The sequence below is a fragment of the Parasteatoda tepidariorum genome, chromosome 4, assembly GCF_043381705.1.
Source record: "Parasteatoda tepidariorum isolate YZ-2023 chromosome 4, CAS_Ptep_4.0, whole genome shotgun sequence".
Taxonomy (NCBI): Eukaryota; Metazoa; Arthropoda; class Arachnida; order Araneae; family Theridiidae; genus Parasteatoda; species Parasteatoda tepidariorum.
In genome coordinates this window covers 10,467,241-10,493,115 of record NC_092207.1, presented here as the reverse complement: position 1 = coordinate 10,493,115, position 25,875 = coordinate 10,467,241, and the positions used below count along the sequence as shown (strand labels likewise).

Below are 25,875 nucleotides of genomic sequence, written 5' to 3'. Positions count from 1 at the left end.
TAATTAAAACGCAATATGGGTTGATTCGTCATCTCCCTTATAATATAAATTCTGTATATAATTAAATATAAAAACAAAAATTTCGTGATGCTGTCTTTAAAGTATTTTTTATTTATTTCATACGCTGTTTGCATAACTGATTTTGCATTTTCACAAAGTACTGCTGATGATCATGCAAAAGATTTGCGTAAAAGTTCTGTTGTAAATAAAAGCAGTTTGAATGAAATATTTTCAAACAATTTACCTTCATCAAACAGGTTTAANAAAATTTTATGATGCTGTCTGTAAAGTATTTTTTATTTATTTCATTCGCTCTTTGCATAACTGATTTTGCATTTTCACAAAGTACTGCTGATGATCATGCAAAAGATTTGCGTAAAAGTTCTGTTGTAAATAAAAGCAGTTTGAATGAAATATTTTCAAACAATTTACCTTCATCAAACAGGTTTAATTTTAGTTTTTCTTTTTATCCTATGTCAAATAGTTTGATAATATTAATCATTTATTTAAATCTGATTAATCTTTTATGATATAATTGAAAATATATTAATATATATATATGTATGTATGTATATATCTTTATGATATAATTGAAAATATATTAAAAACTAATGTAAAGTTTCTTAAAATCTTAATTGTTTCCCGGTACTATTTCATATTAATGGAAGAAGACGTAGTTCTTTAAATATTGCATTACTTTACATTATACTTTTAAGTTTTACTGTATTGAGAAATATATAGCTTTAAAAACTAATTATAGTATATTGAAAAACACAATGTAAATGTAAATCAGATCATAGAACATTAATTATAATTTTTATCAAGTTGGTTTTGTAAGATTAGATTTTTACATGCCACAACCATTTTTTATCATAAAAAATAGATCATAAGGATATTTACGTATCGTGACCTGTCGCACCAACTACAATCGCCAAAGTGCCAAATAGATTTTAAATTTGAAAATTTAAACAAAACACATGTAGATATTTGAAAATAGTACTTTTTAGGAAAACATTTTATTTTACAACCATCATTGAATAGCCGGCCCAATTTTTAACATTTACGATTACTAATGTTCAACTCTGTAGCCTTGTAATTCTGAAATCAATCCAGAAGACAAGGAAACTTCTGGATCAAGCATTAGGAGAAGTTTGCCTTCGTGGAGGACTTTGTGATGGAACTAACATTACTTTCCATTCGTTACATGAAGATTAAAACCTCTCACCTTTAACCTGATGGCAAGGGGGCTCTTAACTCATGATCCACCTACCACTGAGCCCATTTTACGTCAGCACTGTTGTCGGTGCTTGTCGAATGCAGAATTCGTATCAACCAGCCTTCTCTGGGATTCAAGCCCGGTTTACCTAATTGGAAAGTGAATACTCTATCTCCTGAGCCGTCATGGCTCAGCAACATCTATGAAAACATTGTGGTTTTTTATAATTATTGCAAAATGATCAAGTAATGATGCCACACCATGCTGAAGGAATGGGATTGACTGAATTTCTGCATCTACTTGTCTAAACAAAATTAATGTTGAATCTGGATCTGCTTGAGTTTATATTTTTTTTCTCCAACATGAGATACTGGGCAAAGTTAAATTATGATTATTTTTTAAATATCAAATATATAGATCAAACCAAAGCATTAATGATGATGTGTGAAATGAGTAGAAATATGAATGGCTTCGAAAAAAAAGTGAGTGAGTTATAATTCAGCAATTTCATTCAGTGAAAAGATTTACAAGGTTATCTTTTTTTGTGAAAAATTAACTAATAAAATGAAGAAAAAAAATTTTCTTTTATTCTTATGGAAAGTCAGCTATAAATTTCTGAAAATTTTTCTAAGTAGCTCTAGATCGTGTTGAGGGGTAAAAAAATAAGTTCAGTCTTGAAATTTTGTTATATTAGCACCCATGTATTCTATTAAATTATCATATCAAATTTATATTAAAAAAAAGCCAAATTAATACAAATATTTGCTTTTCGTTTATGGGAATTCTTAATTACTTTATTCTTATGTAGGCATATTTTATCTTCATATATTTTTCTTTTTTTGAAAAGTAGTACTTCAAGTCCTCATCCAGAGCCTGCAAATGAAACCGACGCGGTTAATCAAACGACGAGTCTTACGACATCCACTACAGCCTCTCTTGATGCTGTTCTTCCTCAAAAAGGATCAGCAGAGGAAGAACATCATTCCAGTATGGCCATCTTTTTTGTATTAATAGTTATGGGTAAGAAGAATTCATTTTTATTCATAATATGTTTCTATTCAGTTTTAAAAGTTAAAGATATTCAAGTTTTGAATTATTCATTTTAGGCTTGGTTATAGTTGTTAATTTGAAGGATATGTCTTTTCTTTGGTGTTGATTAAAGTTATGTAATGTCTTTCAGTAGAAAAGAATCGTTTAGGTTAAATAGTAACTCTAGGATCTCAGTTTTTATACAAACTAAACAATGAAAAATAATAAAAGCAAGTCAACACTCTGATATTTAAAATATGTATATTTGTGTTGTATATATATATAAAATTAAAATTTCAAAAGCATTCATATTTTAATGATTAGTTTTCTGCAAAATCAAAAAGCATGTGTGAAATATTTTATTTTCATTTTTTGTTCTGGTGAAATCTTTTTTCTTTAAACTCTTATTTTTTCTTTTAATATTATGGTTTTTTGAAGCAAGGGTGTATTAAATTTAAAGTCAATTAATTATTATTATTAATTATTTATTAGAATTAAAGCTTTATGTATGCAATCATTTGTAAGAAAATGTTTTAACATTTAAGTAATAGGTACTATTTTTGTTGATTAAAGATTAATTTTATGATGCCACTCAGAACTTTTCTTTCAGCTTTTATATATTGTTAAATATTTAATAAATTAATATTGAATTATTATTGAAGTTTCCAACTAACAAAATTTATTATGTTGTTTGAAAATTATTTATTGTTACAGTTTTTATTATACAGGGGTCTGTCTAGGTTTTTTTGAGAGTAATAATTTTTCACAAATTATGTCTAAATTTTCACAAAATAGTTACTATTTTGTGAAAATTTAGACATAATTTGTGAAAAATTAAAAATTATATTTAAAAATCAACACAAAAATGTGGATTTATCGTTTCTTAAAGGATACAAGAATAAAGTTTTAAGAAAAAGTATTTTGTGAAACTACCATTTTTCCTAAAATTGAATTTGTGAAACTACCGTTTTACCTAAAATTGAATTTGGGAGGGTACCGCTAAACGGTAGTGAATTCAGCCTGGACAGACCCCTGTTATATTGTTTTTTTTTTTTTAAAGTAATTGAATGTTTGAAACAATTCTCCAATTCAAATTGAAAAGCAGAAATTTTTGTATAATTTCTTTCTGTATGAAATTATTTGCTAATTAAAGCAGAAACATTTGTTGGAAAATTGTTTGACAGTTACATAAAATTATTTTTGTAGATTCAACATCTTTGAAAAATAATTTTATGATGTTATTCAGATTTTTTATTATGTATTATTTTTTTCTATTTATGCTGGTTTATCTATTTATATGTTTTATTTATATATAAGAGGCAATAAAGAACAATGGAGAAAATTTAAAAAGAAATTAATAATTTAAAATTTGATAAGTTTTTTTTAACTGTGTTTAAGTTGCAAGTACATAAAACCTTGAATAAAGGTACTGATATTTTAATTATTTGAATTTCAGTGTTTATCTATTATTCAGTGTTATTAATTATTCTATTCTTCTTTCCTTTCAGCATTATGCATCTTATTAATTCACATCCTGATACAAACCAACTTTCAATACTTACCTGAAAGTGTTTCAGTCGTATTTTTAGGTAAGACAAAACATTTTACTGTCTTAGAGTCACAGGAAATATTCATAATTATAGTTTTTAATTATTATTTTTATAGTGATGCTTCTAACTTAAAGTCATTACCATATTTCTTGTCATTGCAACATTGGCTACATCGGACATACCAAACGCTTTAAAGTTTAGACTTAAGGAACGCAACAGATATGTCCTTTATCAAGAATATGAGAAATCATCAATTACTGCACACAAAGGTCGGGATAATCTGGTTGTTGGGGTGCTGTGCCCTTGTCCAAGAGGGGGTGGGTTCGATCCCCTACAACTGAAGAAGTAAATGGTGACTGATGCACGTTAAATCTGTCTAGTCACAAAGTCCTCCGTAGCAAATCATACCTTTAGAGGGGTACTGATCTAGGAGTTTCCTTGTCTTCTGGATTGGTTCAAAACTACAAGGCTACGGAGTTGAACATTAGTGGTCGTAAACTCAAAAAATTGGGTCGACTGTTCAACGACGAATTTAAAGTAAAAATTACTGCACATAAATGCAGTGAGGGCTCAGGGGATAGATCGCTCGCTTTCCAACCAGGTGACCCGGCTTTGAATCCCTGGTTGATTCGAATTCTGCATCCGGCTCGCACCGACCACAATGGTGACGTTAAATATCTTCAGAGATAGACAGATCATGGCTTTGAGTCTCCTTGCTGTCAGGCTAACCATGGGAGGTTTTCGTGGTTTTTCTCTCCGTGTAACACAAATGCATGTTAGTTCCATCAAAAGGTCCTCCTCGAAGGCAAATTTCTCCTAATACTTGATCCAGGAGTTCCCTTGTTTTCTGGATTGGGTTCGAAATTACAAAGCTACAGAGTTGAACATTGGTAGTCGTAAATCCAAAATTGGGTTGACCGTGCAACGATGGCTATAAAATAAAATAAAAATTACTGCACATTGTTAGAATCTAAGGCGTAATTTCAATTTCTGCAAATATACTGAAAGCTGTTAAAACTTTGTGCTATAAACAAAGTAATTTGAAATTAAGAATTGTATATTTTATTCTTTTGCGCTAAAATTTGCTTTTACTACACTTATTATACATTTTAGTTCATCGTTTGCCTTTTTTTAAAGTAACATGGTATATATAATGTTCCAAAAGATAAATGTTCCTGATTTCACAATGATTTTTTTGAAAAATGTCTTGATTTTTTCTTTGGACCACTACAAAGCCTGATAACTATTATTGTTAGAATTAGAGACTGATAAAGGTTTATATAAATTCAACTATGCTGATTTGCAGGGTTCGTGATTTTTTTGATTTTTTTAAAAAAAATCAAAAGAATCAGATTTTTTTGATTTAAATCGGATTTTTTTGATTTAAATCAGATTTTTTTGATTTTTATTCAAATACACTGTAAGAACTTTAATTTATGATTTAAAAAAATTATTAATGTTTAATCAAAATTAACTTAATATTAAAACTATATTGTAACAATATTTTAGAAGCTCTAACTAAAATAATTTTTCATTATAATACATGGCTTTGAATGCATAGCCACCATTTTGAAACAAATGCATGATTCAAATTTAAAGACTAGATGAAATAGAGAATTTAAACAATACTTCAGGGGTCTGTCTGGGTTTTTCTGAGAGGTACCTATTTTGTGAAAATTAAAAATTATATTAAAAAATCAACACAAATATAGTAAAAATATGGATTTATCGTTTCTTACGCGACACAAAAATAAAATTTCAGGAAAAAGTATTTTGTGTAATTATTCTATCGTTTTTCCTAAAGTTGAATTTGTTAAGGTACCGTTAAACGGTAGTAAATTTGGCTTGGACAGACCCCTGTACTTTAACTATTAAAATAAAGTTTTAGTTAGAAAACCATAACTTTAATTTAAAATTGGGATTTCTTTTTTTCTTCTCTTGAATTTTGAAATGACAAAATAAATGTAGCAAACTGTGCTTATAAATGTAGTCATTCATCAAAAAATAAATCCATATTTAATCTATATATTTTTATATTAAAATATTCATTTTTAATTCTATATCAAAATAGATAAGTCAAGCTAAAAAAAAAAAAAATTAGAAAATCTATGTACTCATTGGAATTTTTTTTCACAAAATTTCTTTATAGAAAATCAGATAATGTCAAAGATACTGTAAACATATTATGAGAAAAAAATACCAGTTAATAACCCTACTGCATCAAATAGACTTTGAAAGAGTTTGAAAGGGAAGAATGACACTATATTAGGAAAAAAACATCTGAATTCATCAGCCCTTTTTTTTTCTTTTTCTGTTTTTGGCATATTAGGGTAATTTCTTTTTAATATAACCTCAAGCTTCAGAAATATACATTTTCCACCAATAAAATATGATGTAGATTTTAATTCACGCTTTTTCATTCAAAAGGTAGAATTTTAATTAACATTATTTGTGTTATTTTTTGAAAAAATTTCATGTTTATTAATTACTTTCTACAGCTATGCAAGTCTATATTAACACAGCATTAAATGTTTACTTTAATCTGTACTTTCAATCTCAAGAATCAAAAGATTTTTAAAAATGCAATTTCAAATGTGTTAGAATTTAACACACACCAAGAAAGTAATTTCGTTAACTAAAATTAATTAATGTAGCAATTTATATAAATAAAATTTTTATACTAAGAAAAGAAAATAATAAAAGTATCAAAAATTTAAAACACTGTTTTTTAACTTTTAAAATCAATACATATAGATGAAAAAAATTAGTTGATTTAAATCAATGATTTTTTTTAAAAAAACATTTGATTTAAATCATGTTTTAAATCGTGATTTAAATCAAGCTGATTTAAATCAATGAACCCTGCTGATTTGTATACACTTTTATGTTGCTTTATATAACTCTTCTGTTGAATGACATCTTGGTTCACACAGTTGCATATTTTAACTTAACCAGTGCAGTAACGGAATTAATGGTGGTCCGAGACCTTTAAATTTTCACTGGGACCACTATGAAATAATTATAGGTCGTTCTCTGGACCAACAATTGATGTAAAGCAGTAGTTTGCTGTTTTTTTTTTTTTATGTTTGGTTTCATGTTTTGGTCTGTGTTTTTGTCACAAAATAGCATAGTTCATACATTCTCTGTACTGTAATTTTTATTTAAATTCATTTTATTAACTTCTAAAAAGAAAACTATTAGAGATATGTAATTGGAACAATCAGAATGTGTGTGGATTGGTAATATCTTTTGGACCTGCAACTAAAATTTTTAATTTCTACCCCTGCTTTAAATATATATTATTAGAGATATATATTATATCTATTATATCTCTATTATATCTATTATATCTCGAATATATATGACTGGCACTCATAAGAGGCATTTCTTAGTTTGTATTTAGAAAGGAAAATTAAAGTTTTTCCACAAATGGCATTTTTACTTTTTTTCAATTCACAACTATGCGATAATTGATTAAATAGATAAATTGTTTAAAATTATTTTAATGTTTTGTGATCATTTTTTTTATAGGTGCTCTGATTGGTTTGGTTTTAAAGCTGTTTTCTAATAACAACTTAGGAAACTGGCAGGTTTGTTCCCATATTCATTAATTTTTATATAGTTTTAAAATTATAGTTCTCTGTCTACCAATTTTACATTAAACTTAGATATATTTCTGTTATTGAATGTTATTTGTGCATTATTGTTAGTATATTATGCTAATTAATGTATTTTAAAAGTAATGGATAGATACATACACTTTTTCAGAAAGAAGAAGCTTTTAACCCTACTACATTTTTCCTTGTGCTTCTGCCTCCTATTATGTATGAATCTGGTTATAATTTACATAAAGTAAGTTTTTAATATCTCCTGTTCACTTATTTTTTTTCTAAATTTAATATTTTTTTAAAAAATTGTCTCTTTTTTATCACCACAGGGAAATTTTTTTCAAAACATTGGCTCTATCTTAGTTTTTGCAATTTTTGGAACAGCTATATCTGCTTTTATTATTGGAGGTGGAGTTTATTTATTAGGGATAGTAAGTATTTGTCATATTTTTCATTATTTATTTTTTAGAATAATTATGCGAAATTTTTATTTTTTTCATAAAATAAGTCTAAAACGAAAGAAAATAAAAAAAATTAAAAAAAATGAAAATATTTTTATATTTTCTCTAATTATTATTACACTAAATTTTTATTTTTTTCATAAAATAAGTCTAAAACGAAAGAAAATAAAAAAGATTTTAAAAAAATGAAAATATTTTTATATTTTCCCTAATTATTATTACACTAATATATCAAGTAAAACAGTAATAGCTTAGTATTTTTAAAACTTAATTTTGAATTATTTGTGTTATAAATTTAAAAATTTAATGTATTTTGTTTTCAACATTTTTTTGTGGCATTTCAATATTTTCGTGGCATTTCAGATGTTGGATGATTATCTTTGTTTAGCTTAATATATTATTTTTATTTTCAAAGGCAGATGTTGCTTATAAACTAGATTTCACGGAAAGCTTCGCATTTGGATCTCTGGTTTCAGCTGTGGATCCCGTAGCTACTATAGCGATTTTTCATGCTTTAGATGTTGAGCCTGTTCTCAACATGTTAGTTCTGGGAGAAAGTATATTAAATGATGCTGTATCCATTGTTCTGGCTACGTAAGTATATTTACTGTAAAATTGTTTATTGAATTGCATATAAATAAACTGCAATATTTAGACTGAAATATTCCTTTCATTTAATTTAATTGCTCGTTCCATTCACAAGCATATTTAAAATTACATTCTTTCCCTTTCCTTAATGAGAATCACAGGAAAACAAAGATAGAGCTATAAGTTTTCTTTTGTAATTTTAGATTTTTACAAAAACTGCACTTCTTGATAAAGACTTGCTTTGATTCTTTATACTTTTAATAATTTTTGGGCAGATGTATTTACCTAGATACAAAAACTATAAGTGCCTTCGAGTCGCAAAGTAATCTATCAAAATCTTCTTTATTAAAATTTTCTTTATTTTTAAATTTTCTTTACTTTTTAGAGCTCTACATCTTGTTTCAAGCAGAGATAGCCCATGTTTTTTCTACTTGACCTTATTTGTGGCTTTTTATTGGTTCTCTTTTGTCTGATTCATATCTTACTCATCATCTAGCCATCTAGTTGGTGTTCTTCTTTGATTCTCTTCTTTTCATGAAAATCTTGTCTTTTAATTTGAGATCTTATCTAATTATTTGACTGATAAAACTAATACTAGATGCTTTTGCATTTTTTTTTTTGTTTGTAAATTTTTCAAAATTAAAAATTTACTTTTCTACCTCCTTTCATTTTTTTCTTTTTAATATTTTTTCTCCAAAGCACACCTGGGTTGACTTTTGTCAATTCAGACGTATTAGAGCTGATTTGTTGGCCGCTGTTTCTGGGGCACTATATTAGGTGGGCCAATGTTGCTCCCACAGTAAGGACGATAGTACAGAGAATGAAAGAACATCCTTGCCTTGTCCGGGATTCAAACCCAAACCTTTCTGATACAAGGCCAATTCCCTGACCCCTACGCAGTCCGGTCAGCTATTTTTCTTTTTAGTATTAATAATGCCATTATTGGCCATGAGTAACAGAGAAACTAGTGCTTTTTTGATTGAAATATAATTGAAGTAATTAATTTTTATTAATTTAAATCTCTAAAACAACTTGAGCATTTAAGTTCAAGCTAAAAGCATGTTTTTTAAAGTTTTTTTTCCCTCCGTAAGAACCAATATAATGTAATGAATTTAGAAGAAATAGTGTTTTGACTATCAGATATGTGTAACAGCATACTAAGATGTCAGAATATTAAAAATAGTGTTTTGACAATAGTGTATATAAGTAACAGTTAACTGAGATAACATTGCAGAAATAGTAATATTTCACATAACCATTATGCTACATTAGGACATGAAATCAGAATCTCTAGTTTCAAACTTAGTTTTGATCACAAATTGAATTTTCTAATTCAAAATTAACAAAGCAATTTATTTGATATGAAAAGTCTATAATAATATATAATTGTGTTTTTAACTGTATAAAAGTTAAATCTCTTTGTTATGCTACATGATTTCATTTTCAAAATATAAATTTTAATTTTTTATGAAATATGAATATATAATTTGTTTTTCTGTTTTAGGACAATTCTTCAAGCTTCATCTCCAGGAATGGCTAGCATGTCAGCAGGAGCTGCTGTTTTACATGGAATTGGTCGATTTTTTTTAATGTTTTTTGCCTCTGCAGCTATTGGTGTCGTTTTTGCTTTAACTGCAGCTTTAATATCCTTTTTCTTAATGATTTCTCGTACAATTCATTTTATAAATATTTTTCTTCGAAAAGTTAAATTAGTTATATTTTACAGTTAATATTTAATTTTAACCATGTCAGTATTTTATACACAATGTATTTTAATTATCCTTAGTTCATGTATTAATAAAAATTTAAAAGATTTATTAGCCTTTATTAAAATTAAGAGATTAATTAGAACTTCATTATTTTTCCAGTTTTTGCCGTACATTTTTAAGTTATTTAAAAACGTAATTTTTGCATTTAAGAATAGTGTTTCATGAAAAGTAGTAACAATAGTAAACTTCTCTTTAGCTGTTTTATTGAGTTAACTATAAATGTTGTTGTTGTGCATTTAGGTCGCACTAGAGCTGCACAATGGGCTATTGGCGACGGTCTGGGAAACATCTCTGAGGATGATCCGAAGACAATATTTATACAAATTATTCATAATTTGTATAAATATTGTTTAATGTTAAGCATTAAAAACATTATCTGAAAAAAATTCTTGTTTCATTTGAAAAAAAAATCATTTAAGAACATTTTTTCTTGCTTTTCAAAAGATTTGGAGTAGCAAATATATATATATATATATATATGTAGAGAAAACAAGGGAAAAATTACAGAACAATGAAAAAAAGGAAAAATAATAATAAAAATAACAAAAAACCGGAGAAAAAAAATTTACAAATCCGGAAAATATATATATGTATATTATTTACAAAGTAAGAATTTAATTCTCAAAATATTCATGAATTTTTTTTAAAATATAATTANTTCAAAATGTAGAGAAAACAAGGGAAAAATTACAGAACAATGAAAAATAATAATAAAAATAACAAAAAATCAGAAATTTTTTTTTAAAAATCCGGAAAATATATATATATGTATATTATTTACAAAGTAAGAATTTAATTCTCAAAATATTCATGAATTTTTTTTAAAATATAATTATTGATTTCTTAGGAACAAACTGAAAAAAAAGTTTAATTTTTTTTTTAAACAATGCAAAGATGTATTATATAAGTAATAAAATTTTTCAAGTGACAGCTGTTATGTCTTTTTTATATCTTATATTTGTGTTTACCATCAGAATACGTTTATTTGTATTAACATGATTTTCTTGCTTGTTAATTTATATATATTATTTTAGATTTTAAAAGTGAGTAATGCTATGAATTAAATAAATATATTTTTATAAATTACTTATTGGTATTTCTTTGTGTTCAATTTACATAGTCTTATACTAAATTCCTGCAGTGATGAAATTAAAGCAGTTAGCAAATTTTGGTTATTCTACCTTAAGTGAGTTATTAACTGTATAAATAAAAATATGTTGTAATACATAAATTATGTTCTTAAGAAAATCAAATAAAGGTTGATTATTTTAAGATATTTTATTGTTTATTATATCTTAATAATTAAGGTTAGGAAAAAGAAACTCATTTTCTCTGTTTTCCCATTACTTGCTCAGTTAGTTTTCGGGAAAAGGTGATTTTTTTATTTTTATTTAAAACAATTATGGCTTTTTTTACACTGTGCCTTTAGTTGATCTGCAGTGTTGCTGTTTATACATGTCATGTTAATGAGTGTTGTAAATATTTTTTTATAGAGATATAATATTTTAGACTATGTTAGTTTAACAATCAATGATTTACTCTTTTTTATGCAGTTTTTTCTTACTTATACTTTGGAACTTAGTTTAGTACTTATTTAGATATGTTAATCTTAGAAAACATTTACAGGATTTATTTTTATATATTTTTTTTTCCTTTTATATATGCACTATGTACAGAATGAGATCCGTGAATTAATATACACTAATATATTGGCTATAATTTAGAACTTAGTACATTGATTTCAAAAATATTCTTCTTTTACATTCAATAATTTATTGTATTTGTATATTACTATTTATACATATATTATGAGCCTTAATTTAGTACTTATTTAAGTATGTTGATCTCAGAAAAAATCCATCCTTAGAATTTGCTATGATATTAGTGTTTACTTATGCACCTTATGGCTTGGCGGAAGGACTGCACCTATCTGGTATGTTTTTAATCAATTCTTTTGCATTCTTTGTCTGAGTGTGGTTTTTGACGTATCAATTTTTGATTTTAGGTATCATGTCCATATTGTTTAATGGTGTTGTGATGTCTCATTATACCCATTTTAATCTCTCACCTGTTACACAAATCACCATGCAACAAACGCTCAGGACTTTAGCCTTTTTTGCAGGTACGTATCTGTTATTCAAATTAGTTAGCTAACAAAATGTATGAGATTTCTCTAACATTTGAGCTACTCAAATTCAATTTCGAGTTCTGTCTCCATTGAGCAGGGAATCTTGTGTCGTGCCCCAAATATTTAGAAAAACTCAATGCCAGAAGAAGAAAAAAGAAATTTTTGTGTAAAAAGATTTGTTAACATGAGCAGTGTTTTTTAATATTAGGTAATATTGTACATTAAATAGACAAAGATAATTTTGACTCCCTTACATACTGTAATTGTTTATAGTTATATTATTAAGTTATCAGGGCTGATTGTGCTCCGGAAAAAATCCGGATTTCCGGAATTTTTGCTAATGATCCGGAAATCGAAGGTCCAGGCGTTTCAAAAAATCATTCATCACAGAAGTTTCCGGAAATCAAATTTTCAGAGGAACTTAAAAACAAAGTTTATTTTATTTGTTTGTAAGGGAGAGCCAGAGAGATACTTTAAAGCTGATATTCATGATTAATATTAATTTTTTATCAGTAAATAGTTGTTATAATCATAAACTGAAGAAAGAAAGACATATTTGTAAATTTTAATTACTTCTCCAGGTCATCATAGGTATGTTTAAATGGTATAGATGTAATGGTATGTAAAATTTGAAATACAGTTTAAGTAAACTAAGAAATATTGAGAAAAAGGAAAAAAAGCTTGTTTAAATTTTTTTCTAATTTTTCAATTTAAACTGTTATTATTATTATTATTTTTTTAACTTAAGAAATTTTACGGAATTTTAACTTGGGCTCACAATCACCCCTGAGTTATAGAGCTTGGATGCAAATGTTGGATTTTAGCGGAATCTATCTATGTTTATGTTTTGTTATTTGAAAAAAAATAGCCAATTTTCATACTAAAATTTTGTATTTTATAGCATTTTTGTGTTATAACATACTGTTGACATATTTTTTTATCTCACAATAATTTCTTTAAAGTTGTATATTAAAGTTGCATAGATTGTAACAATTATTTGATCATGAAATTTAAGGTGTATTTTTATTTTCAGAAACTTGTGTTTTTGCATATCTTGGCCTAGCAATTTTCAGCTTTCGCTTAATTATAAAACCATCTCTAGTAATTTGGAGTATTGTAAGTAAATATTTTATGAATTCTAACTTTATTTAATTATGCTTTGTACAGTTATTTTTCTTCCTTATAAATAGATTTATGTTTGTATGTAAGTCAACTATGAACCAGACGAGACTATAACTTTTTACTGTGAAGTTACATTTTTACGTTTTGCACTTTTTAATATGGTTAAAAATACCTGTTATGAAATCATGCCTGTGATAAATATATGTTTTGACCTGTGATGTTACAGTGATTTTTATATTAAAATGTACTATTATCTCTTTATAATAAATAGGTTAAAATTCATCTAATTATTCATTGCAAATATAATGAAGTTTTATCATAAAGCATTATTATTATGCTTTTATTATTTATGAGACTATAGAAATTTTGAATTACAAAAAAATTTAAACCTGGGATTTCTTTATTTCCAGTTTTCAAATATTGTTTAGAATTTGTTTCAGTATTATCTAAGTTCCAGATAAAAAATTCTTTATTGTCTGTGTAAAGTTTAAAATTGAAACACCAGGAGATGACAAAAACAAAAGGACTTTTAAATAGTAACTCATAAGCTGTAAAGGTCAAAATCTAATGGACAAATCTGAATTTTATTGCAAATATATAGGTTTATTTCGAGTGTGAAGCAATTATCCTTAACAATCACAAAAAAATATTAATTATTATTTAGGCCAACAGCTGTCTAAAATTAAATGCAATCAAAGTTAAATTTAAATGTAAATTGCATTTTTTAATGCACACTCTACTTTTCCTATTTATACCTTTGATATTTTAACCTTTTGCTTTCATTCCTTATCTTGGTGAAGCCTGTCATTTTGGTCCACTTATTGTACCAGCAGTTTTCCATAGAATAATATTTTCCTGAATGCTAAGCTATATATTCTTGAATAGTGCATTCCTTTTTACTTTCAAAATACAAGATCAACAATAATGTAGAGTATTTTCTCGTATTCTATTATATTCTCGAATAGGGAGCTCTTTTCTGCCCTTAAAATAGAAATAAACATGATTTATTTTTAGCATTAATCATATATAAATGTAATTCATGTAATTTCTTTCTTATTCCAACTTATAGACAGATATATTCACTTTATATAAATCAGTGAATTTAATGTTATTTTATAGATTTTATGTTTGTTGGGAAGAGCTCTGAATATATATCCTTTGAGTTACGTGGTGAATCATTTTAGAGAACACAAGATTAATAAGAAAATGATGTTCATCATGTGGTTCAGCGGTAAATATTTTTATTAATTTCTTTTTTTTTATCTTTACTGCTTAGAAATGTTGAATTTTCTATTGTTATATTGAAATTCCAAATTTCTAGAGATATTTATGTATTTTATCAGAGATAATGTCTGTAATTTTAATAAAGTAATTTTTTATGGAGAGTCTTCGTCACTTAAGTAACTGAGAAAGCTATTATAGGTGACTCATATAGTTTGTTTTTGTTACAGATACTTTTATTAATTACATTATTTTTAATTTCATTACAAGTAATAGTAATGTAAAAAATGTGTTTACTTCTTTATTAGATTTTGATTTCTTTATTCCTTTTTTTTTTCAATTCCGTCTATTCTTTTAACACCTTGAACTTAAATATTATGCTTATTTTTTAATCTTAATTAAAAATAACTCCTACCTAAAATATTTCTTTTAATTATCCTGTCCTTTTTAATCTAATTCTATTGAAGTTTATATAATTTGGGGAAATTAATTTTGATTTATATTTTTACAAATTTATCTTTATGAAAACTATAAATAAAGTCAAATATTTTCGTTTGTTTTTATCCACAAATTAAAAAAATTTATTTGTTTTCTAAGAAATTTGAGACAACTATGATTAAAACTGGCCTTGATTTATTTTTTCTATTAAATCAAATTTTACATAACAATTTTGCTTTTGCGTTGTATTTTTAGGCTTAAGAGGAGCCATCTCTTATGCTTTAGCTCTGCATTTAGAATTTGAAGATGAAAAAAGGCATGTAATTGTGACAACAACGTTGATTATTGTCTTATTTACTACCTTGGTGCTAGGTGGATCTACTATGCCTTTGATGAAGGTTTGTACATTATGTTATATATAAAATTTTAACAAGGGCTTATGTTACAGTGTAATGCTTTTTTTTTTAATGTCTGAGAAGATTTTCTTCTGCAACTACTGATTTGTTATACATAGTTGATTTAACCAGGAACTAGGGTTTGTAATGCCAAGCTAAAAAACAATCAAGAGAGTAAATTTTCTCTTAATTTTCCTATACATGAATTCTTGCAAAATATTTTTTTCATTTATTTATACTTGCAAATATTTGCAAAATTTTTATTTATTTGGTTTTTTGAAGTACTAGAAATTAAATTTAGAAACTTTTGATGTTCTCCCAAAAGCATTAGAAGGAAAGACGTTCTCCCAAAAGTATTTGAAGAAAAAATGCTACCATAATTTTATTTTTTTCCTTCTCTTTTTTTTAAGACATAAAAATACTTATATTTTATAATACAGTCGAACCCCGCTATAGTGAACCGTCTGCGGACTCAGTAATGTGTCCACTATAACCGATGGTTCACTATATCCAAATTTTTTGAAGAATATTTTTTGCATAAGACAGTTGAATGATTGAAAATTGGCTTTGCAATTTTGCATAAGTTATTTAAAAAATTATTAACTAATTAACAGATAATAAAGCAAAAATTGATGGAAAAAGTAATTACGTCGCTAAATATTAGTTTTATTTTCACTTTTTATGAAAAAAATTTGTGATTTTTGATTGAACACAATTTGATTTTAAATTGAGTTCATCAATTTTCTTATCTACAATGTGCAAAGAATGCAAGATTTTTACATTTTGAACAAGATTTCGAACCATCTTAACAAAGCATCTTCTACGTTTTCTCTTTCAGCTCCACGCAGTTTTTTCGATGAAACCATGTTTTTGTCGTATGCCGCAAGAATTGCACTTCGATTTTTCCAAATGTTTGAAACTGTAGATTTTGACAAGGAAAATTCCTTACACAGTGTCGATTGATTGGTTCCATCATCAATACGCTTTACAATTTTAACTTTGTCCTCTATCGAAAACGCTTTTCTCTTTAGAGAATTTGCCATTTTCACTGCTTTTGAAATAAAAATCTTGTCTCAAATAGATAATGTAAGAATATGAAGAGAGCAGCTGTAGAATGAGTTAAATTGTTCCCCTTCTTGATTGTCAAGGGGTGATTTGTAAAGAATATGGTTTGAACAGATAAGAAAATTCCAAAAATTCAGCAGGTGGCCAAGTTAACTAGTTGTAGAGCAAGCTTGGGGAAAAGAGATAAAGCGAGGCTTGTCAGGGAGGGGGGAGTATAAGATAAATGATCTGTTTGACATTTATTACAGTATAGTTAAAAGTGATAAGCATAAAGGAGAGTAATATGACACATTTTATAGGAATGCATTCATTTTCAGTCCCAACACCTACAAGTTTAAAGATGGAGGACTGAAAAAGATATTTAAAGAAATGAAATTTGAGTCCACTATAACCGAGTTTCCAAGTTCTAAGCTGTTCACTATAAGCGTTAAAAATAACATTATTTAAATAGGAATACGGACGGGACTGCTAAAAAAGTTCACTACATCCGAGTGTTCACTATATCCCAGGTTGACTATAGCGGGGTTCGACTGTAATACAAATATTAATTTAAATATTTTATTTTTAAGCTGCTTTTTTATTGTTGTATTAAAACTTTAAATGAATATTATTTCTGTTGGTAAGTTAAAATGAAATGTATAAATAAATTTCTAAATGTTTCATTAAAACTAAAGTTCTTTTCAAATGAAATTTAATTTTATACTTTTGTTTCTTTTCTACAGTATCAAAGCATTTTTTGTTTTTAACAATTTTGAAGTTAAGTTACTTTTGTTGATTATTTATATTCGATTTTTTATTTTTAGAAGCTACAAGTAAGTTTCTAGTTTTACAAATGTTAATTTTTTCCACATTGTTGTCTATAAAAAAATTCTGATTATTTTAATTAATTTTGAAATTTACTAAAGAAAGTCTTGTACAAATTCATTAGTTTTTCCAAGATGCTCGTTAAGAAATATCTTAAAGTTAGCTTTCGAATTTTGCACAAATAAACAATTATTCCAGAACAGGGGCTTTGAAACTTAGGAACTTTATAAGCAAGGTTTTTGATATGAAACTTTTATACATAAATAAGACCTATCAAAAAGTTAAACATGTCAAAAACTTCCACGCGTAAATGTGAATAAAGTTCATGCAACTTATAATTAAATTCTTACTGTCACTTTAATGGTTATCAATACTATATATCAACCACTGGATGCCTGATTTAATACAAAATATTTCAAATTAATAACAGTGGTACAAAAAGCCTATTTTAATTAATAACCTATTATCTTGTTTGCTTTTTTTTAAATATAAATTAAGCTCTTATAATGTTAATTTTTATTGTTATTTTAAGTTTTTGTTGCATCAGATTTTTACTATATTTTATGTAAAATTTCTCTTTTTTCCACATATTCCTCACATTTTTGCATTCATATAAAATTTGTACTTCTTGTAAGAAACATTTGCGAGTTCAGGCCCTGCTCAGCCAACTATTTAATAACCATTTTAGAAATATTCCAACTCCACCAATTTTGTTTTAAACAATAATAGGAAAAAAAAACGTGTCATACATATAATACTTAGAGGCCAAGGGCCATCCTACAAAAAAGTCCTTGTAAAGTCTATGCATTTAAAACTTCATCTAACTTCACACTAAATCCTTCCTAATACCTATAGAATATTCAAACATATTCTACATATTTCTAAAACACTTTGTCTGTCTGTTTACAGGTTTATAAGTAAATATATTTAAAATATCAGCTCTCTTTGTTATAGATAGGAAAACTTTGTAAATAATATTTTCCTTTAGAACTATATGCTTCATATCTATATATTAAAGTGAAAATGCATTATTTTTTATTCGTTTTGCTCTATGTTCAGTTAAACACTATTAAAAATATTTAATTTCATACGCATTTTTTTTATTAAATAGTTTTTGAAAGCTGGTAAAAAACCTAGAAGGAAGAGGAAAGGTCAAGATCCTGAAATATCCCTCAGCAAAACCAAAGAAATGGTAAGTTATTCATAATTAATTTGTTCTTTCTAGGAGTAAAATGGTTTAAAGAATTATTTCTTTCACTTTTTTAAATTTCATTTTAGCTTATACAATATAAATATACCGGAAAACTCGTATAAATATACAGCCATTGCTTTTTTTTTCCCTTGATAATCCAATGATAGTTATAGTTTTTATATTTGTCCTGACAAGGTTTATCATTCTAAATAAAATAAAAAATTTAAATTAATATAACTTTTTTTTGTCATTCAATTTAATTTTTAGATTGTTGTTCAAAATAGGAAAATTCTCAATGGTATTTTATATTAATATCTATATGTTAATACCTGCTGAGGACTGATTAGGAGAAATATCAGTGTTCGGAGTACCGGTTAAATGCATACTAGGCAGTGGCATTGAACCTTAAAATAACATTGATATAAGGTATACCAGGCAGTGGCACTTAACTAGACCTAGTATATATATCGGACATTTACCAAAGCGACTATGTGACTGTCGACATTCACCAGAAGTCAACAACAACCAATTTCGGTTATTCACAGTAACACACACACACATATATTTATATATATATAGAGAGAGAGAGAACATAAAATGTTTTTAAGGTCTTTGTTGATAACTTTTTCTTAAAATGTTAAATTTAAAGATCGGTTATTGAAATACATGGATAGAAAATGCTCACCTATAAAAATAATATATTCATTGATGACTTCGCTTTGTGATTGATTCTAGCTATTGTTAGTCTTGAAATGATAAAGAAGTTACAATGCCCTGTTTTCTTTCTAGATATTATGCTCAGCTAAATTTGGGAATCAATAGTTAAAGAATGAAACAAGACTTATTAAAAATTTCTTTAAAATTATAATTTTTGCATGAAAAATTTCTTAAAGTTATGGTTGTATATCAGTATTATTAATCTTAAAGATTTGTGAACTATGTTTTGTTTTCATAGTTAAAGGGTTAAACAATTGTTTTTGTAGAAGTTATTGAAATTATAATTCTTTTAAGCAAATAAATAAAAATTTTAAAAGGACAGTTATGTAGCAAATTTTAACATTTGATAAATGCAGACAGTTTGACTGTGTTTATTGTACTTTTAATTCCTGGTTTGTTTGTTTTTTAAGGGAAAAACTATTGATGCTGAACATTTGTCAGAATTAACTGAAGAAGAATATGAAGTGAATTTCATGAAAAGTAATCTCAAAGGTTTTGTTAAATTAGATGTGAAATATTTAATTCCCTTCTTCACCAGAAGGTTTACTCACCAGGTAAATTCTATTTATTTGTATGAAAGTATTTAATGTTACAAAATATGTTTGATTTCACTTTTTAATGTTTTTTAAGATTGTAATTCATTATTTAAAATTTTTGATCATTGATTTAAATTTTTGTGATTTATGAATCTCAACTGAAAAACTTAGGTAATATAATGATGAGACCCGTTTTCAAATTTTTTAAAAGAGTATTTTTGGTTAAAAAAAGAAAAAAAAACACTGTATTTTAAATGAAGACCTTTAAATGTGTTTCGCTGTTATCTGATGGAAATTCCAGATATTTGTGAAGTATCTCTCTGAAAACAACAAAGACGAACAGTTTAATATATTACTTTCAGGAAGATCGTGATTTATCACTTTTTTGTCTCAATCCCTTTAACTATTTTGTTATTTAGTATTAAAATAGGAAATGATTTTTTATAATGTATGAATACCTATATGTTTTAAATTCTAAATATATATTTATTTAATTTCTTTGCATAAATTTTTTTTAAAATTATTTTTCAGTGTTCCTCAATTACAATGTAATAAGAATAGTTTTTATGATAGTATATGTCTAATATTTAAAATAACTTGTTTCTTTTTTTTATTATCGTAGGAAATTTTGAATATTATGTTTAATATTATTTTATTGCTGTAAATCTTGAATGTCATGTCGTGGATATTATCAAATCAACTGTTTTAAGTTTTTTCTGCAAATGATGCCAGAGGCCCCCATCAGGGGAGAAGGTGGGCTCACGATGCACCCACTTAAAGCTTGGGGGGTAATTTTTACACTAAATAAGACGAATAGTTTGGGGGGGAATTTAGGCGAGAGAATTTTTTTTAAGTAGGTACATAAATAAAAGAAGCAACATAGCACTATTTCGAACAAGCTAACATGGAAGGGGAAGTTAGCAAAAAAAAATTGGGGGGGGGGGATGAATGCGCCCAAGAGCTTGGGGGGCTGGCACTGAATGATGCTGAGTGTTGTTGTTATAGTGTAATTTTAAGATTTGGATTTCTGTAAACTGTTTTTTTTTCTGAATGTCTTTTGTTGTGTAATATTTCTGGTTTCAGGCTAGGATTTTTGTGATTGGTCCTTTTTTGAGGTTTGCATTTCAGAAAAGACTCCCTTTAAAAAAGTAAAACATTCATTCAACAGCCAGTTTAAAGCCAAGGGGAATGAGAGGTTGAAGCTTCACAATTTCATGCTCAGAAGCATGATGCTTGCAATATGCTCAGGATTGCTCACCGGCCATTTTTTTCCCAAGCAAGCTGATACCCACCAACATTACTTTGCAAGGTCATCAATGGAAGAACATTTACTCCAAAACAGCTCAGTACCTTGATTGCTTTGCCACCCTAGCTTAAGAATCCTTTTAAGTGACCCGATTTCTTTGCTGATATGAGGCATACTCATGATTAGATGAATCCCTATGTTGACATCAAGCTAACCATGGGATATTCTAGTTAATTTTTCTCGGTTTATAATGCAGATATGGGTTAGTTTAAAACAGAAAATCTTAAATCCTTGTCATCAGATTTAGATTGAAATTACGCTGAACACTAAAATCTGTATTGCAAACTGAATTGTGTAACTTTAAAAATAAAAATAAAAGTTATTTTGGTTATTCAGTTTTTTTTTATGTTAGTAAGAGGTAAAATGAATTGCCAGAATTGCCATTCTCACTAGAAACTGAAGGGAAAAAAATTCGGACTATTTAGAAATTTCAAAATTTAAGGGTTATGCTCAACTTTATTGTTTACTTACTTATCAGCATACCTAGAAATCTCAGGCACTAAAACTGTTTTATGTAACCAGATATATCTTATATAAACTTATCCAATGTTAATATTATTCATTTTTCTGGTAAAATACTGTTGTATGTAAAAATTCTAATAATTTTTTTTTCTTTTACTAAGCATTTCTTTTAGTGAGTTCTTTAGACATTAAGATTATAAACATTTTTAGAAATTAATTTTTATCCAGAAATTTTAATAATATTTTAAAATGGGTTCATGAAATAAAATTTTTCATGATATGTTAAAGTATGAAATAAAATATTAAACAAATTTAGCTTAGAAAAAGTGTTAGTAATTTTGCATAAATTCTTAATGCATGACATTTTGCATATTTATGCATGCAAAATTTTCACATTATTATTCACATTATGCTAGTTTAATATGAGAAGAACTGTGAAACTTGAATCTGGAAATTTTCAAGAATTTGAGTTTTCCTGAAGAGTGGCCGCTCTGAAAATATGTTTAAAAAATGATTCAATGACTTTCAGCATTTAGTACCTTATTACATATAACAGAATTTTATTTGCCAGTTGTAATATAATATGCAACAGTTATAATATGTTATGTAATAATTGTTATTTTATATTAAAATAATTCATTTTGTTGATATAATTGTTTAAAAAAATTACTTATTTCTGCAGGAGGTAAAAGATTGTAAAAGCCAAATGACTGATTTAACAAATCAGTGGTACCAAGCGATACGAGGACCTTCAGAGACTGATGAAATGTCTGATGACGAAGTAGAAATGTGATAAACTATTATTCTTTTGCCAAACTAGTGTTTGTTAACATAAGTATGATGCATGTAGAATGATTTAAAACACTCTAAAAGTTGTGATGTATTTCTGAAATATTTTGAAATCGATATTTTAAAGATATTTCATACAATTTCTATTCGTAATTTTGAATACTTGATTGATGTAGGTGTTGTTAATAAATGCTTGTAAATTTTAAAACTAAAAAAGTTATATTTCAATGTTTTGAATTATTATTTTAGTTGAACAAAGTTTATTAATATTCTAAAAATTGCCCCTCTTTATTTTTAAATGTTTAAAACACACCATTAAAATATTTAATCATACTCTTATCAAATGTAATTCAATTTGTTTCTATGTAAAAATCAATGTTGGATATTTCTGGAAAAAAAATTTTGTAAAAATATGACTCTTTTTAAATGGTTTTTTTTCTTTATTTTTATTATTATTATTTTTTTTTTTTTTGCTTTTGTATAAGAGATCCAGAATGTCTATTTATGTTTTATAATTTTGTTTTTAAATAAATTAGTCAATTACAGCTTAATTTTTTAATTTTTCTGTTTTTTTTTTTAAACTCTTTTTTTTTTCCACCAACATTTTATGTAGAAAAATAACGTTAAATTCTTTTTTAATGGTTTTTCTTTTTTTTTTTATAAAAATCTAAATTTATTATTTTTAAATATTATTTTAAAAATGAAATAAATGTTAATTTTAAAAAGTGAACTTATATCTTTTATTTATTAATTTTTTATTTGTAAAAAATGTAAGGAAATGCAATTTCTTTAGTTATTTTTCCAATCAAAAATAAGTAATTTCAGTGGTTAATAAAACCAGTTATATCTGAAAAATGTTTGTTATATTTTTGTAAAAACTAACATTTTTGAACTGTGAAAATCTCTTTTTCTGTTACTTATAAAGACACAAGAGCAACCAAAATCTAAATTTATGTGCTTGAGTGTTTAATAAATATATAATATTTACTTACTTAATTTCCTTTTACAGTAAAAATTTTTCAAATGGTTGACCTGGTTTCAGAAACTAAAATCTTGATCTTAATCTTATTCAAAGTACTTAATATTTCCTAATTTATTATTTTTATATTTTCCTTCTAATTATTATCTTTATTATTATTTATTTACTTGGAATTCATAGTATTTATTGTTTAATTTGAAATTAAAATGGAAAGTTCCCATTTCCAAAAACTGGTTAGTTTTTTTTATAATATAAGTATTTTTAGACAATTTATGAAATAGGAAATTTAATATTATAGTTATTGTATAGAATGTATGCTATATATATTATATTATATAATATATGCTTAGTTGTTGTACTGAATGTCTCTTAGGCTTTCATAAGTCATTTTATACTAAGAGTCAGTGATCTGTGAAATTTTAATCTCAACATACTTTGCTAGTCTAAGTATATACAATGTGATTGCATTCTATAGAATGACAGGTATCCTACATTGATTAAAACATAGGTAAAAAATTTTGTGTTTTTTTTTCTAAACGACCCATTTTATAAAAGGTGACGCATATATTTATTTATGAAAATTGTTTGCATCTGCATTCACCGCATTATTGTTTTTTTTTACTTGAAAAATTTGAAAGCTGATATCTTTTTTCGTAAAAAATATTTTAAAAAATAGTTTTAATAAACATTATTGCACTGATTTTAGATTTCGTTTCAGTTAAGAACCCTGTAATATAAATTAATATTTAATGTTAACATGGGACTGTTTTAAATCCTTATTCTTCTGCAATTAATTTTGTTAGCTTTCGCTGTTCTCCCATTTGTGTCATATGATGTTAAGTTATTTTTAATAAAACTTGTTTTAATTTAATGTTAATATCATCAATTGTTTTTATTTGTATGTTATTAACACAGTTTTAAAATGGTATGACTATCGTAATTTATTTTCGATTTTTGTTTTTAGCATTATTGCTTATAAGAGATTACTAGTAAAATAATATTTTTTGTGATAATATTGCACATTTCACAAGAATTTGTTAGGACTACTATTAATGATTTAATTCATACATATGCTCATTGTTTTTTATTGTTTTAAACTCTGATGTTTTAAGTTGGTGAGATTTTAATTATAATAAATGTATCATTTTTTTCTCTTTTGCATATTATATTTGCAAATATCATATTTAATATTTGCAATACTTTCTTTCATAAATTCAGTTGTATTAATCTAATAAATCTATTTAAATAAAAAGTCATATGCATCTAAAATATGTACTCTAGTTTTTTAAAAGGCACACTTATTTAGAAATTAAAATTTTCCATCAAAAAATGCTTGCTTATTGTATTTCTAATTATTCTAAGAAATTCTATATGTTAATTTTTAAGTTTAAAGTTTCACTTAATAAATGCTCATTTTTAATTAAACTGTTATTTAAATTTATTTTTAATTTAAAATTTTTTTTTTCAAATGCACTCGTTTTTAAAAGCAAATTACCCCTTAAAAATTTATTCTCATTTTTAAATTAAAAGTTGACAAATGTATTCTCATTTTCAAATTAAAAATTTCATTCATTAATTACATTATTTGTCCGTTTTTTAATTATCCTCACATAGTAAAATTTGGATGTTTATTCCAAAATTAAATTTTTTATTTAATATGTTGTCTGCACAGACAACATATTAAATTAAATATTTCAATTAATTACTTTGTTTTAAAAGTTGTATGCTCATTTTTAAACTTAAAATTTCATTTCCAACAAGTTTTTTACATTATCTATTTTATAAAATGCTTTATAGCTGTTTAAAATCTGAATGTTTAAACTATTTTGTGTGCTAGATGGGGATCTAGTCATTTTTTATTATTTTAGTTTTTATTCATTATGTCTAAGATATGATATCATTTTATGTGAGTTATAACACCTGCATTGTATCGCAAAACATAATTTTTTTTAAATACAATATGCTTAAGAATCTAGTATTTTGTTTGCTCACAAATGTTGTGTTTCCAAAAATGTGTGATATTTTGTTTAAAATTAATAAATTTGACATCTAAATTGTATTAAATTCCATTGAGTTTGAAATAAATTTTATTGAAATTTGAAGTATTTTGTGTTTTATCTGTACATACTATTTATCTAAAATATTACAATTTCAGTAATTTAAAGAAAAGGTTACAGTAATTTAATGAAAACTTTAAAAAATCTTAACTCTTTGAAAAAAGACTCGGTTGTCGAAGACACTTATGAAATAAACATGCTTTAGTTTTATATGCTTATTTAAGGATTTGAATATTCTAAATAAATTAAAATTTTGATCATTAATTTAATTTTTTACACTCGCACGACGTTTTTTCTTTTAAAAAAAACATAAGTTCATAATTTTTAAAGTATATCTCCTCACTCACTATGTGAGATCAGAAAAGTTGTAAGTCGAATTCCACCTACACCTTACATAGCAAACCATCCAAATTTTTTATGTGGATTTTACATTATATTTTCAG

At 25.9% G+C, this 25,875-nt stretch overlaps 1 protein-coding gene across 2 annotated transcripts; it reads left to right on the top strand.

Annotated features, from left to right (window-relative positions):
• Nucleotides 1-270: 270 nt before the first annotated feature.
• Nucleotides 271-25,477, top strand: LOC107442396 (Na[+]/H[+] hydrogen exchanger 1). 2 transcript variants are annotated; one of them, XM_071179395.1, is made up of 16 exons: nt 271-445; nt 2,067-2,236; nt 3,754-3,834; nt 7,327-7,385; nt 7,564-7,647; nt 7,733-7,834; nt 8,280-8,458; nt 9,957-10,095; nt 12,049-12,154; nt 12,227-12,343; nt 13,383-13,465; nt 14,591-14,702; nt 15,386-15,528; nt 18,506-18,586; nt 19,714-19,857; nt 22,290-25,477. In XM_071179395.1, exons 1-16 carry the CDS (start codon nt 273-275, stop codon nt 22,398-22,400), a joined length of 1,884 nt encoding a protein of 627 aa, XP_071035496.1. In that variant the 5' UTR covers nt 271-272; the 3' UTR covers nt 22,401-25,477. The 2 variants fall into 2 exon arrangements, with proteins under 2 accessions (XP_071035496.1, XP_042907348.1); XM_043051414.2 differs by having other exon boundaries at nt 2,064-2,236.
• Nucleotides 25,478-25,875: the final 398 nt, after the last annotated feature.